The sequence below is a fragment of the Ammospiza caudacuta genome, chromosome Z (assembly GCF_027887145.1).
Source record: "Ammospiza caudacuta isolate bAmmCau1 chromosome Z, bAmmCau1.pri, whole genome shotgun sequence".
In the NCBI taxonomy this organism is placed as follows: domain Eukaryota; kingdom Metazoa; phylum Chordata; class Aves; order Passeriformes; family Passerellidae; genus Ammospiza; species Ammospiza caudacuta.
The window spans coordinates 16495137-16509233 of record NC_080632.1 but is presented as its reverse complement, the minus strand read 5'-3'; the positions used below and the strand labels follow the sequence as shown (position 1 = coordinate 16509233).

At 43.7% G+C, this 14097-nt stretch overlaps 1 protein-coding gene across 1 annotated transcript; it reads left to right on the top strand.

Moving 5' to 3' along the window:
* The first annotated feature begins 7727 nt into the window (after window positions 1-7727).
* On the top strand, window positions 7728-13849 carry GNG10 (G protein subunit gamma 10). The gene is made up of 3 exons (XM_058823475.1): window positions 7728-7876; window positions 11114-11245; window positions 12985-13849. The coding sequence occupies exons 1-2, from the start codon at window positions 7796-7798 to the stop codon at window positions 11237-11239; spliced, it is 207 nt and encodes a 68-aa protein (XP_058679458.1). The 5' UTR covers window positions 7728-7795; the 3' UTR covers window positions 11240-11245; window positions 12985-13849.
* The last annotated feature ends 248 nt before the right edge of the window (window positions 13850-14097 follow it).

The following is a 14097-nucleotide window of genomic DNA, read 5'->3' as shown; positions in this document are numbered from 1 at the left end:
CTTCTTCTGTGTCACCTGCTAGAGGGAGCTTACAATCAGACTAATTTGAAATGTTCATTCTCCAAAATTCCACAGTGCCTAAGTGGTGTTTATTTCTAGGTAGTTGGTGGGCACATCACTGTTATCCTATTAATAATGTCCATTAGGATCTGGTGATGTCCATCTTGCCATTTTATTCCTAAAAATTGCATGTCCTATGCAGGTCCCTTTACCTTACCCTGTTTTATGAAAAATATGGACTTTAGAAGGATTTGGATTTTCTTTCCTTTCTCAAAAATCTCTCCTGCAGTACTCCTCCAAACAAAGACATCATCAATATATTCCAGGTGTGCTGCTTTACCCTGCTCCAGGGCAGTCTGGATCAGTCCATGGCAGATGGGGCTGTGTTTCCATCCCTGGCACAGTCAGTTCCAGGTCTAGTGGACATCCCTCCAAGTGAAAACAAACTGAGGCCTGCTCTCTGCTGCCAGAGGGGTTGAGAAATCACGTCAGCAATGTCAGTGGTGGCACCTCTTGGCTGCCTTTGACTGGCGTTCGCATTGAAGCTCCAAATGTTGGTATGGCAGCACTCAGAGGTGGCATTCACTCAGGCCACGAAAATCTACTCTTAATCTCCCTCCCCACTGGACTTTCACACTTGCCATATGGGGCTGCTAAGGGGTAAGCAGGTCCTGCTGATCACTCCTTGGCTCTCCAGCCAGCAAAACACCTCATGGGTAGGAATTGCAGAGTCTCCATTGGAGCCTTATTACCTCCCATGCACCATTGTGTGGTGGCCGGCACCTGCTGTTCTTCAGCACCCCCACCACAGGAGAGTCCTCTCAGAGACCAGGCAAGGTAGACCACTGTTTATTTCCTCTGTCTCTGGAGAAGTTATACCAAAAGCCCACCAATACCCTCTTGGATCTCTGAAATACCATCTCCTGGCACAGTCCCTGCCAAGGATGCATGGACCCTCTGGTCCAGGTACACTAGGGTGCTTTTGCCTCTAATTCCCAGTTGGACAAATCTTAGCCGCCAACAGAGTTAGCTGTCACTCCAGAGATACAACTGGATTCTGTCCCTGTATAGCTTGATGTTATTAGGGTACAATGTGCACCAGTATCTAGCAAAGCCTTTCATCCTGTGGGGCTGCTGTGCCAGGCCATTAAATCCACACAGTCCAGTAAACCCAGTCATCCCTCTCCTCCACCTGGCTGAGAGGCAGGGCCCCTCTAATACTGATCTGAAAGTTCCCCACTAACATCTTGTAGAAATGGACTAGAACTTCTCTCCACAGGGCCAGTAGTACGACCAGACCTTCATTCTGCCTGGAAAACTGTCTGCTGGAGACTGGAGCAGCAACCTCTCTAGAAAAAAATTGCAGTGTGCTTGTTTTCTCCTTCAATTCCTGCACCTGTTCATCTAGGATCAAGGTGGATTGTTCATCCCACTTCCTCATATCGTCTCCATTGTCCTGCTGATAAAACCATGGAGTACCCTGAGGTGTGTACCTTTCATATCCTCTTTCTTGAGCAAGAGGACACCTGCTGTCAGTCTTAGAAATAGGGGCCCCTAGGGGTGAGGAGCAGGACATATCCCCTCTGAAATACTGAAAATCCTGAGTCAGCTTATCTACCAGTTTATCTGATAGCTTTTCCACGCCTACAGTGATGGGGGAAGGAATACTGTTTTTGTAATCCTGGATGTGGAAAATCACCCACTGTTGGTTGTACATCATCTTTCCAAACTATTGTTGACAAGGGGGTTGGCATGTGCTGTTGGTGCATTCTGTAGAAATTCCCACCATGAACTGTGGACATAAGACATCATCTGGACTTGGGTGAGCTGCACATCATCCGTGTCAAAATATATCACTTTTCATATGATAAATTCCCTCAGGTATTTAATACCTTTATCTATTGCAGCCCATTTGCTTAAGTTTCATGGAATATCTTCTTTATAGGGATACCTTGTCCTCACACTTGATAAGAGTCATGTCCACAGACAAAGGACTTGTGTCTTTTTTCCCATTGCTTTGTCAATGCCCCGTTTCTCAGCAAATGGTCCCAGCTCCCTGCTTTCCTTACTCTCTTAAAGCCACACTGTTGGTTCTGTTGTCCCAGCACTGGAGCAGCCAGGTGATTATACAGGCACCTGGATAATGACTGAATATTCTCATATCTCCCGCAGCTCACTCAGGGAAAGGGATCAAGTTGTGGCTGTCTCTTCTGTCTCCTCTTCCAGTTCCTGTGACAGCCTTGATGAAGGCTCTGTAATTCACCCTTGTGACATTGCTGCTTCTTTGTCCTCTTTATTCTTCCTGTCCTCCTTGTTTTTGCTAAAGGTTTTTTAAAGGATGACTTTCATGTACAATTCTTCCACTTTTGTACAGGGGTGACTGACATTGGTACCTGTAGATTCTGTTTCAGAGGTTTCAGTGGCAGTTCCTGTTGCTGGGGTTGGAGCAGCTGCAGTGTCTCACAGTGGCTGGACCAGCTGCATGGTCTGTTTTCATCTCACTGATAGAGATCTTCTTTTCCCCCTGAGACTACGGTGCAGTGTTGACCATGGCTCAATAAGCCTGGGCCACCACAATATGTTGCCGTAATTTGGGTGCTCTTTGGGCTGCCAGGGTGACAGCACACTTCTAAAGAGTAGTTTACTAGTTTCTGGATTCTGTACTTGCTCAGGTGTAAGGTGCAAACATCTTGAAGTTGCCCACTGCCCTACATACTTTCTCAAAAAACCCCACACATCCTGTCACTCCAAACTATTCAGCTGTTCAGGTAACAGCTAGGGCAGAGTAAATTTCTTCCCAGTAGCTGTTACACTGCTGTGTTTTGTATTGAGAATGAAAATGGTGTTGATAACACAGTGATGTTTTGCTTTTTGCTAAATTGTGCTTATCCAAAGCCAAGGACTTTTTCCCCCTCCCATATCTCATGCTCTGCCAGAACAAAAAACCACACTGGGAGGGAGCATATCTGGGACAAGTGACCTGAAATGGTCAAATGGATATTCCACAGCAGAGAACATAAAGCCTGGTATATAAAGTGGGGAGAGTTACCTGAAATGGCTGCTCCTCTGGGCTTGGGGAGGAGTCTGATATCAGTCAGCAGGTGGTGAGCAATTGCGTTGTAGATCACTTGTTTGTTTGTTTTTTTCTTTTTCTTCTTCTTTTCTTCTTCTTCTTCTTCTTCTTCTTCTTCTTCTTCTTCTTCTTCTTCTTCTTCTTCTTCTTCTTCTTCAATTTTTTATTTTTATTTTTTTTTATTTTTGTATTTTATTGTATTTTCAATTATTAAACTGTTCTTATCACAACGTATGAATTTTACTCTGATCATTCTCCCCATTACACTGGATTGGAGGTAGAGAGAGGGGGTGGAGTTGATCAAGTGGTTGCTTTGTGCTTGATTTCCATCTGGCCTTAAAGCACAACAGTCTTTTTGGCACCTGATCATGGACCCAAAAGGCTGATATAAGGGCAGGTCTGAAAGTGTGTTAAAAGAAAATTGTTATAAATATTCATTGTAGTACTTTAACAGTTGCTAGCTACAATGTGGACTTACTCGCTCTCATATTTGTGACATTTTGTCTGTATTGTACTAGTGATACTTTACTTGCAGTACTTGTTCTCTGTGGTGTATTTTGTAGGGTGGGACTATGATAACACGGTATTGCTGGCCAGGACACCAGTCAGGTATATGTACTCAGCATTGCAGTCACCTCTGTGGTTTGGGAGTTCTTTACTGTGAACAATTAATAATCTTAGTAATTTTTTGCCTCAGAGGAACAACCTATGGGGGAAACATCTTCCTATTGTTTTGTCCCTCTCTTTTTTTCCTTCCTTGCCCTCCAGGCTGATTACAGTAATCAAGAATTTTTAAGATTTCAAATATCCTTTGACTATTTTGAAACCCAATTGGTCTTCTTATTGGGAGCCAGCATGTTGTTGCAAATGGTTCGAGTCCTCTTTAAGGTCAAATAAATAACTGAGAACCATACCCAGAGGTCTGCCCAAAAGCTGGACAGTTTGGAGAGGTGGGAAGGAGAGCTGAATTAAAATTTGTATGTTGAAATAAGAACAATTTGATAATTAAAAATAAAGTAAAATAATATAACGATAACAAAAAGGGAAAAAAGCAAGTGATGCACAATGCAATTGCTCACCACTTGCTGGCTGATGCCAGACTCCCCTTCTCAAACCCAGACTGGTGACTCCCCCCAGTTCAGGTACTGGGCAGGACATTCTATGGTGTGGAATATCCCTTTGGTCAATTATGGTCACCTGTCCCTGCTATGCTCCCTCCCGGTTTGGGAGAGCATGAGGAAAGGAGGGAATAAAAAATCCAAACAGGACTTAGCACAAACCAAAACATCAGTATGTTATCAACACCATTCTCATCCAAAACACAAGACTGTAACTGCTGCTGAGAAGAAATTAACTCTATCACAGCTGAAACCAAAATAGCATGATAGAAATATTGTGCTGAATCTCTGTACACAGTAGTAAAATTGAAGAGGAACTGCTGGATTGTTCCTTAATCTCTGCTGAATGCAGAGAAGCAATGAACTTAATTAATTTTGCATCTAATTATCAGTTAAACTCTAAAAATTGTTGAAGAAGATATGTAGAAAAAGCTATGCTTGCTTTTATGAAGCAATCTTAGGGACACTGCAAAGATGCATATGAAGTGAGAGACCCCAGCTTTGGTGTACTGCTGCTTCATCCTCCAAAACACAATTAGTCTCCTGCAAGAGTGGAAGAGGGAAGAATAAGTTGCTGTGGTAGAAACAGAGAATGAAGCTAAGCACAAATACAGTGGTGCTGATTATTAGAAAAGACAGTTACATCTGGAAATGTACAAGGCAATTGTATTCAGGAAGATCTAAACCTGTGTGTGCAGTTTCACAGGCTAACAGCTGTGCTGCTCTTGCCTTTGTGCCTCATTTTGCTCTGTCCTTTTCCAAGCAAAATATTTGGGTTATGCAAATATGAAGCCAAAACACGGATCTGTTTTCCCTTGATGTCTACCTTCCTTGCAATCAAGATTAATTTCATGACCTGATAGTACAGTGGAAATCAATGCAATGGAGGTACAGTCCTGGCAGAGGACAGAGCTGTATCTTTCAGTGGCAATGGTGTTTTGTCTCTGTAGCACTTCTGGCTGGATATCAAGTCTCTGGAGAGGTCAGATATATCATACAATCTGCTGGAAATGAACCATTTTACTGAGTTCACTTTGGAGTTTTGTCTTCTCTGGACATGTCACCCCTTTGAAAATAATCAGATGCAGACATAAATTCATAGAATGCAGCAAAAATTTGCTGGGCAGAAACACTCCAGTCACATTCCTGTGACAAAGGACGGAAAATCTCAGGTGTCTTTAGACAGCTGCCAGCAGTGCAGTGACACCTCATTAGCAGAGGATACTACACATTTCTAGATTATTATGGTAGTTCTAAATTATGTCAGTTTTCTGGGCATAAATTTTCAGAGACTGCTGAGAGTTACAATAGTAGGCCTAGAACAGCCAGTGTAGGTTGAATCGACTTGAGAGAGAAATGTCTACATGAACAAGTATTGCTGGTACTGGGTAGTGGTGAGATCATTATGGGGAAAAGGGTTGCAAAGTATTAGGATCTTGGAGAAGATTCAGTGTGTCTTTTCCATGACTGAGGCTGAGGCTCTGACTGAGGCACAAGCATGTGCATACCTGGTTGTCCCTACAGAATTATAGAATCATTAAAGTTGGAAAAGACCATTAAGACCATTGTTCTGCTGGACCTGAGATGAACTTTGCTTGAAACTTTGTAGAGGACACCTCCCCAAATGACCAAGAATGACCACGAGAGACCCCAGAAGAAGCCCATGTTGCTATGATGACAAGTCATAAGGCTGTGCAAACTAAATGACTATGCATGAGGTAGGTGGTAACTAGGTATTGGATAGGCAGGTTTATGTAAAATTTTGTGTATAAATTCTCTTTGTTTTCACTCCTTGGTGTACTTGATTTGTAGGAAAACTTCCACCTTGCACCCTCTGTACTACAAGCAATATCTCCTTTCTGGACCTAAACGTTTGTCTGTGTTCCTAAAATGTCAGAGTCCCAAAAATTTGGCAATAACAGCACCCCAATGTTTTTCTTGTTGTGAGGGGCCCAGAACTGGGCACATGACATGAGGCATGGCCTCACCATTGCTGAGTACAGAGGGACAATCACTGCCCTGGTCCTGCTGGCCACATTACTGCTGATATGGACCAGGATTTATTGTCCTTCCTGGCCACCTGGGCACATGCTGGGCAATGTTCAGCTGCTCTTGATCAGCACTCCCACATCCTTTTCTGACAGGCAGCTTTTCAGCCACTCAATTCCAGCCTGCAGCACTGCCTGGGGTGTTGTGACCCAAAGGCACCACTCAGCACTTGGTCTTGTGGAACCTCACTCAATTGGCCTCAGTCCATCGATCCACGCTGTCCTGATCCCTCTGAAGAGCCTTCCTGCCCTATAGGTCAACACTCCCATCCAACTTGTTGTCATCTGTGAACTTGCTGGCTGTGGACTTTATCCTCTCATCCATCTGGATAGGTGATGAAGACATAAAACAGGGCTGGCCCAAATACTGACCCCTGGAGAACACCACTAGTGACCAGCTGCCTGCTGCATTTAACTCCATTCACCACAACTTTCTGGTCCCAGCCATCCAGCCAGTTCTTACCCAGCAAAGAGTTCACTCATAAACACCGTGAGCTGACAGTTTCTCCAGGAGAATGCTGTGGGAGATGGTGTCAAAGGCCTTGCTGAAGTCTAGGTAGACAACATGCACAGCCTTTCCCTCATTCTCTAGTGGTGACACCTTGCTATAGAAGGATATTTGGTTGGTCTGGCAGGACCTGTCTTCCAGAAACCCATTCTGGCTGGGCCTGATATCCTCATTGTCCTGTCTTATGTTCAGAACAACCATTTTAGGCTGTAAGCTTAATTCCAACAACTTTCAAACAAGCCAGCAAAATAACAGCTGTCAAACCCCTGCCAAAAGTGAGAGGACTTATTTATGTGAGAGGCCACTGCTGAAATGGTGGTGAACAGCTCTGGGTGGAGAGATGCAGCAACACTGGCAGCAGCTGCCAGGCAGTTGGAACCTCACAGCTGCCTGTGGGCAGAAGACATGTTTAGAACTCCATCTCTGTCAGTGTTCAAGACTAAGTTTGGTAGGGCTCTGAGTAACCTGATGTAGTGGGTGGCATCCTTCCCCAAAGTAGCGGGGTTAGAACTAGACCATATTTAAAGTCCCTTCCGATCGAAACTATTCTATGACTCTGTGAATTCCCTTTCTCCTCTGCTTCTCCCTGTTTTTCCCCCACTTCTTTTCTGCCTTTCCCCTCCATTTTTCCCTTTTCTCTCCTTTTCCCTGTTTTCCCTCTTTTTCGTCTTTTCTTTTTTTCCTCTTATTCTACCTCCCTGTTTTTCCTCCCACTTCCCCCTCTTTTTTTTCTTCTCCTCTCCTTCCCCCCGTCCCACTTTATTTTTTGTTTCCTTTTCTTCCCCTTCATTTTTTTCGGCCGTGCTGTAACCAGCAGGTTTCCGGCCCCCAAAGCAGCCCCAGCCCGCACCGAGGGCCGCCGCAAGGGGCTGCAGGCGGCAGCGAGCAGCGGGGTCCGGCCGAGAGCCGGGGCGGTCCGCGGGGGCTGCGGGCGGAGCGGCCCCGGCCCCGGCCCCTCCCCGGGGCGGAGGGAGCCGAGCCGAGCCGAGCCCGCCGGAATCGCGCTGCGTGCCCGCTGCATCCCCTCCGTGTTCCCCGCAGCTCCGGTATGTCGTCGGGCGGCAGCCTGAGCACCATGCAGCGGCTGGTGGAGCAGCTGAAGCTGGAGGCGGCCGTGGAGCGGATCAAGGTGAGCCGGGGCCGGGCTGGGGCGCGGGGTGCCGCGACCCCCGCGGCGGGCCGGGAGAGAGGAGCCGCTCCTGCCTTTCCCTCCGCACTGGTGGGCGCCGCCCGCCCGGGCAAGGGAGGGGGCGAGGGGGGCGAGGTGTGCGCGGCGGGCTGCGAGCCCCGGCCGCACGGCAGTGATGGAGCCAGTGCCGTTCCCTGGTGGAAGGAGCCGTGATAAATAATACAGCAGCTCCTCGTTAGTTCTGCACCAGCAAACAGATAACCGAGAGTAGTTCCTCGCAGCCCGACTCTCCCCTGCTTCGGATCTGCAGGGGGAGGCGGTGCGGGGTGGTACCCGCTGGCACACTGGGGAAAGGCAGGCGATTTGCTACGCATGCATGAATCTTCTCCTGCTTGCACATTTCCAGACAAAGGCAGCACGATGAGGCGGTCCTGTCGTCTGCCAGCTCCTCAGGTTTGGTGACCTGACCGAGACAGCTCTTGGTTTCCAGCAGATGTGGGGGGTTCATCACCACGCACAAAATCCAACATAGTCTATGAAGTGATGGAGGTCAAATTAATTGATATCCTGCACTTTTCTCGTCTCTCTGCTTGCATTCGCCATTTTTCTCTGGCCAGTCACAAAAGACTAGCTTCCTCAGTCTGATGGCAGTGCCAACACATTGAGCTGCAGGAACTTAGCTAATTGATTTAAAAATAATTCATAATAGTTGTTCCTACTATTCCTGACCTGGGCTGGTGGAAATTTGAAGTGCTTGTTGCGAGGTAAAACCACTCTGCCTTTTGGATATCATTCTAATCAATTTGGTTTTGTTACTACATTTTAGTAGCAAAACAGAATCAGCAGATGCTTGATTCACTAAAAAGTGCTGTGCTTATCACCACAGTAAGGTGTGGGAATATGTGAGAAACAACATGTTTCAGAGTAGAAATGTACACTCTTGTGGAAAGAGGAGTATTGCCAAACACTGAAACGGTTTCCCATCAGTTATTGTTGGTGCCTGGATCTCTGTTCCTGCTCATTTTGAGTCATAAACTCAAAATACTCATATACTCCTCCCCACTATTTTTTTGTGGGTGGGAAGTGGCTATAAAATACATAGTTTGTAGTTTGCAGGTGTTACTTTGTGGCAATAACATATTCTGGAGCTGGACTTCTCAAGGCTGCCTATTTTTTTTATGAGTTTGCTCTTGTAATCCGGGTAGGCTTGTCCTTGATGGACCTTAGACTCATCTTTCTTGCAGCACTGTGCACAGACCTCTTTCTATGTCTGCTGTTCTAGGAGCCTGTTCATGGCTTTGAAATGACACATGATGAAAATGTGTCATATAAATTGTATCATCTGAGTTTCTACACATACTGTACAAAATATTCAGCTGATAAAAACCACTTGGTACAGTTTTTGCAAGCACTGAAATGGGAGAAAACATTGTTTCAGCTACTTTGAATAGACAATGTGTTTCCAGACGGAAACTGGTTATGAAAGGATTTTTAAAAATACATTCCATACTGCCAAGTTCCAATGGTGATTTTGTTTACCCTGCTGGCTAAAAAAGCAGACAGGAACAATATTTTCAGAAAGAGGAAACTGAGTAGGAAGAAGTACCCATACACATCTTGCAAGTGGAGGCTGCTGAAGGGAGTGTGTTTGTCATGTGATGAAATACTGCAGAAATTTTCTGTGTGAGCAGGAGAAAAAGAAGAATGTTATGGGGCATAGGTAGGACTAAGAGTAGGTTTGCATCTTCTGAGGATATACCAGGACATATGTAGCTCAGTCTGTGTTGAAGGGTTTGGCAGCAAAGTGCACGGAGATGCTGTAGGCACTGCTAACTCTCAAAGGAAAAGCTCCCCATGGCCTTGGCCTGGCCAGTGTTGGCTTTTGGGATCTCTGCCTGATGGCCCCGTGGGGCACAGTGGGGCACCACAAGGGGCAGGTGCTGGGGTTGAGGCAAGGGTGCTAATGCTGCAGGTGGTCCAAGGGGCTGGGCAGGGCGGGAGACCTCTGCAGCCTCCAGAAAGGGCTTTTCCTCAGGTAAGGAAGGAGTGACAAAGCCTGCTGACTTAGCAGAAATCCTTGCTGCAGACACTTCTCCCTGTACTCTGTTCAAGAGAACTTGGGAGGCTGAGGGAAAAAAAAAAACTTCTGATAACTCCCTGAAGTGGCATCAGCTCCTGGCTAAATTCAGGCAGTTACTAGGATGAGCATCCTGGAGGAGAGCCTGGGGAAGAATTGGAAGACGGGAGTGAACAGGAGAGCAGCAAAATAGCAAACAAAAGTGTGTGCTCGGCCAGACTTCCCATGTGTTTCCAGATGCTGTTAGATGGGATGGCCAAGAACCAAAATTCCACTGGTGCTCTGGGATGGTTCCTTTAGACAGGAGGCTGGGAAATGTGGATGGTCCTTCTGGTTATTGCTTTGGCAACACTGAAGAGTGGTGTAGGAAGAAAAGTCAGTATTTCAGGAGTCCTGTAACAAAGGCAGAGGCGAGGTCAGAGGGGAACTTACAGTTCCATCAATATATTTAGTATTTCCTTTTATAAAATATTTATCAGACAGCATGGGTTTTGTACAGTTCTCTGCAGCTGTTCCTGATGTGTGTCTGAGAAACTGGAAATTCCTCAACATTTTCCTTCAAAAATGTAGGCACATGACTGACTTGCCAGCCGCGAGGAGAGCAGGGGAGTTCACTGCTGAGGTCATTTTGCCTTTGGGATCTTGGGTTTGTTCTGCAGCTCTGGACTCTCCTTCTAGGGGGCCAGAGTGTGGATTTGAAGTTCTGACTTCACTGCTGGGGGAAGACAACAATTTGGACTTCAAAAGCTTTTCATCCTCATCTTTTTGCTTTCACTCCTTGTTATACTCTGTGTTGTTTAGAACTTTGGAATGAAAATACTTTTAATAAATTATCAGAGGATATGAGTTCAAATATAAACCTCCAAACACCACAGATTGTAAAATTGTCAGGGCTCTGAGCATTTTAATGGGGAGAAATTGCATCACACTGGCACCTCAGTCCTCTACACTCTTCTGGCTTATCACTGGTGTAGCATTTCATGTGTGCTTCATGAGAGCTTTGTAAATTGTGCTTCTGTGCTGATTTACTTGATGTTCTAGAATCTGAGAGGTGACTTGGCTGCACTCCAGCTCTGTTTGACAATAGCTCTTCAAGAGGAAATGCTTAATAGATGCATGTGAATGAATTAGTTTCCTCTCTGGATTTTTTTCCTTTTCAGGTCTCTCAGGCAGCTGCAGAACTCCAGCAGTATTGTATGCAAAATGCCTGCAAAGATGCGTTGCTTGTTGGGGTTCCTGCAGGGAGCAATCCCTTTCGTGAACCCCGATCCTGTGCTCTGCTCTGAAATCAGGTAATAAAGATGCTATGACAACCACTCTAATTTGAAACTCAAACCCTTGGAGAGACAAAGACACATGGTGATACTTCTTTAAGTATTGAGTTCTTGCTTGGGTGTTCATCATTTCTCTGCTGCCTCTGCAAATGGTTTTCTGGGTTTTTTAGGTGGTGCAGTGGAAGCATGTCTCTTTTCTACAGATCTTTCTAGAGGTGTTTTCTTTATGAATTGTTTTTTTTTTTTGTTGGGATAGTTGTGTTTCTGTGTTTGTGCAGCAATAAGGTAATTAGCAGCATCCAAAGTAATTAGAATTGTCTAAGACACACAGCTTGTGTGTGTTTGACATAGGTGGACAGTAGACAGTCACTTACCCAGCTTGGAGAAGTAAGACAAAGCTGTGGCAATTTTATATGTTCTGATGACTAGCTCACAGCCTAAGTAAGAATTATGTTAAAATACATTTTGGTCTTTAATGTCATATTGCAGTTCATTTCACTGTGTCTGTCCTTAGGCTTTTCCTGTTCTTACTGTTGGTACAGCACCAAAACCAGTGGAAGCAGAGAGGAGCTGAGGCAATCTGTAGTCACATCCTTTGTAACCTTTTTCAGCACAGATCTAAAGGATGAGCTGCTCCCTGAACTCTGCATTGCCTGTACCCCTGTAACACCTGCAGAGTAGGTGGGTGGGTGGCTGTCCAACATTTGCAAACCTTTGGGATCCAGTTTCATGATTCCCAGTCTGGCCTTTCCCATTTGTCACAAAGGTTATCAGTGATTGCAGCAGGAGAAATTAAGGCCATGCATGCTAGTAGCATTGGGCAGAACCACACCATAACTTGAAAAATCTACTTCTTTTGCTTGACACACAAATGTGGAAGTAGGATATTGAGAAGGGGTTACTCCTCCTTAAAAGAAAGAATAAAAATAGTTCCTGCTAAAGAGCTGAAAAATCTACAGAGAGAGGAAGAAACACTGAAGTCTGTTCTTTTGATGAGAGTGCTATTAAAGAAAAAATGGATGTTTTCTCAAAGGGCAGAATTTAAGCTAAAACATAAAGTACTCATAAAATCTTCTCCTTGCTGCTGCCAACTGTTACTGAGCTTGGACTGGAGTTTTTGCCTCATCAATAGCAAGGCCTTGATTGTTGCTACATAGGTTTAACAAAATAGGATTGAACCTAAAGAAATGAAACAATTGAACATGAGATGCTCTTCTGGAAAAATTTAGAGAGGGTGAAGCAAAAGGAGATTTTCTTATTTTGGGTGCTACCCAAATTAATTCTTCATGCAAATAAGATAAAATTCTTAATACCATTGCATATGTTCTTTTGTTATTTAAGCAGCCTTTCTACCTTTTGGTTTTCTGGGGGTCTGTGTGTGTGTCTACATGTTCTGAGTTCATCACATCATACAGATACATTACAAAATATTTTCTCAGAAGAACTTGATGATTAATTTATAATACTTTTAAAAATGCATTGCTCAGCCCAAGATGTCATTTGGTACTTTTGCTGGTAGATCAAATATTTAGTTTATTATTCTTGTGTTATCTTAGGATCATAAGAAATTCAGAGCAAAGTAAAAAAGCCAGTTAAAAACTTTATGATATTGTGAAGATATCAACATTCAGCAAAGGAAAATCATTATTTGGTTTTTCTCAGTGCAAAGGAGCTTTTCTGTTACAATTTAAAAGAGAAATTACATCTATCAGCATAAGAAAATGGCATTTAATAAGCCTTTTTTTTTCTTCTTGTAGGGAAGGTCATTGGAGAATTGCCTTCAAGCATGACATGAATAACAACTGCCTTTCCTTCACAAGAAAAGTCTCTGTCTTTTATGTGGCTAAAACAACATCCTAGATATCTGTTTCTGTGTTCTTGTGAATCTGTATTCCACTATATTTTAATAATGTTCTTGAAGTTTTTTAACTTCATAATCACCACCACTTTTACTACACTATGCTAACTATACAAATATTACTTAAGAAGTTTACATTTTAGAAATGAAAAACGTGAATTTTTAATCAAATTACTTACTCTCATCTTGATAAACAATAACACCAGAACACTAGCAAAAACTACTCATGGGGATTTTTTTTCCAAAATAAAACAACCTACAAGTGAATAATTAAAGTATAAAGCTAAATGCTGTTGGAGCTGAAGTAACGTCCTCAGAGGACATTTTGCTTCCATTAGCAAGACCTGTAACCAACTTTAGGTTTTTTTCAAGTGCATCTCAATGCATAATGACACATTTTAGTAACTGCTGAACACAATATGTAGCAGAGGCCTGATTCCTAAATCATGTTTCTTGCAATACTTCTTATCTGTAAGCCTTCTTCTACTTTGTAACAGTACTGCTGCAGTGGAATTTTGTTGACGTATTTAAAATTACCAAACAGACACTAAGAATCTCTGAACACCCAAAGATAACTGCATGCATTGTTGTCACGGTTTGCAATACACAGAATTTACTAAAATGTACTTGGTCATTTGCCTTCACTTTTTTGATAGAGCACTTTTACAAGAACAACTTTTTAAATAGGTTTTTAATTTTGTGTACTTCCTATTGTTTGTATTAATATTTTAGAAGTTTGGAAATAAAATTCCTATCCCTCTTGACTTTGAACTCATTGTGTAATTGTAACAAAGAGCAGCTACTGTAAAGAAAAGGATACATGGATTTTGCAGTGGGAGTGAAGGCCTCAAGCTCTTTGCTTTTTTGGGAAGAGATGGTTGCTGTTGGATTTTTAGAAACTGTATCTTATTAGCAGAAAAATCCCATTCATATCTGTTTACCATAGTTGTAAATACTAACAATGTTATAAGGCTCACATGTTTTGAAGCTGTAAGGAAGAACTCTGCAATCC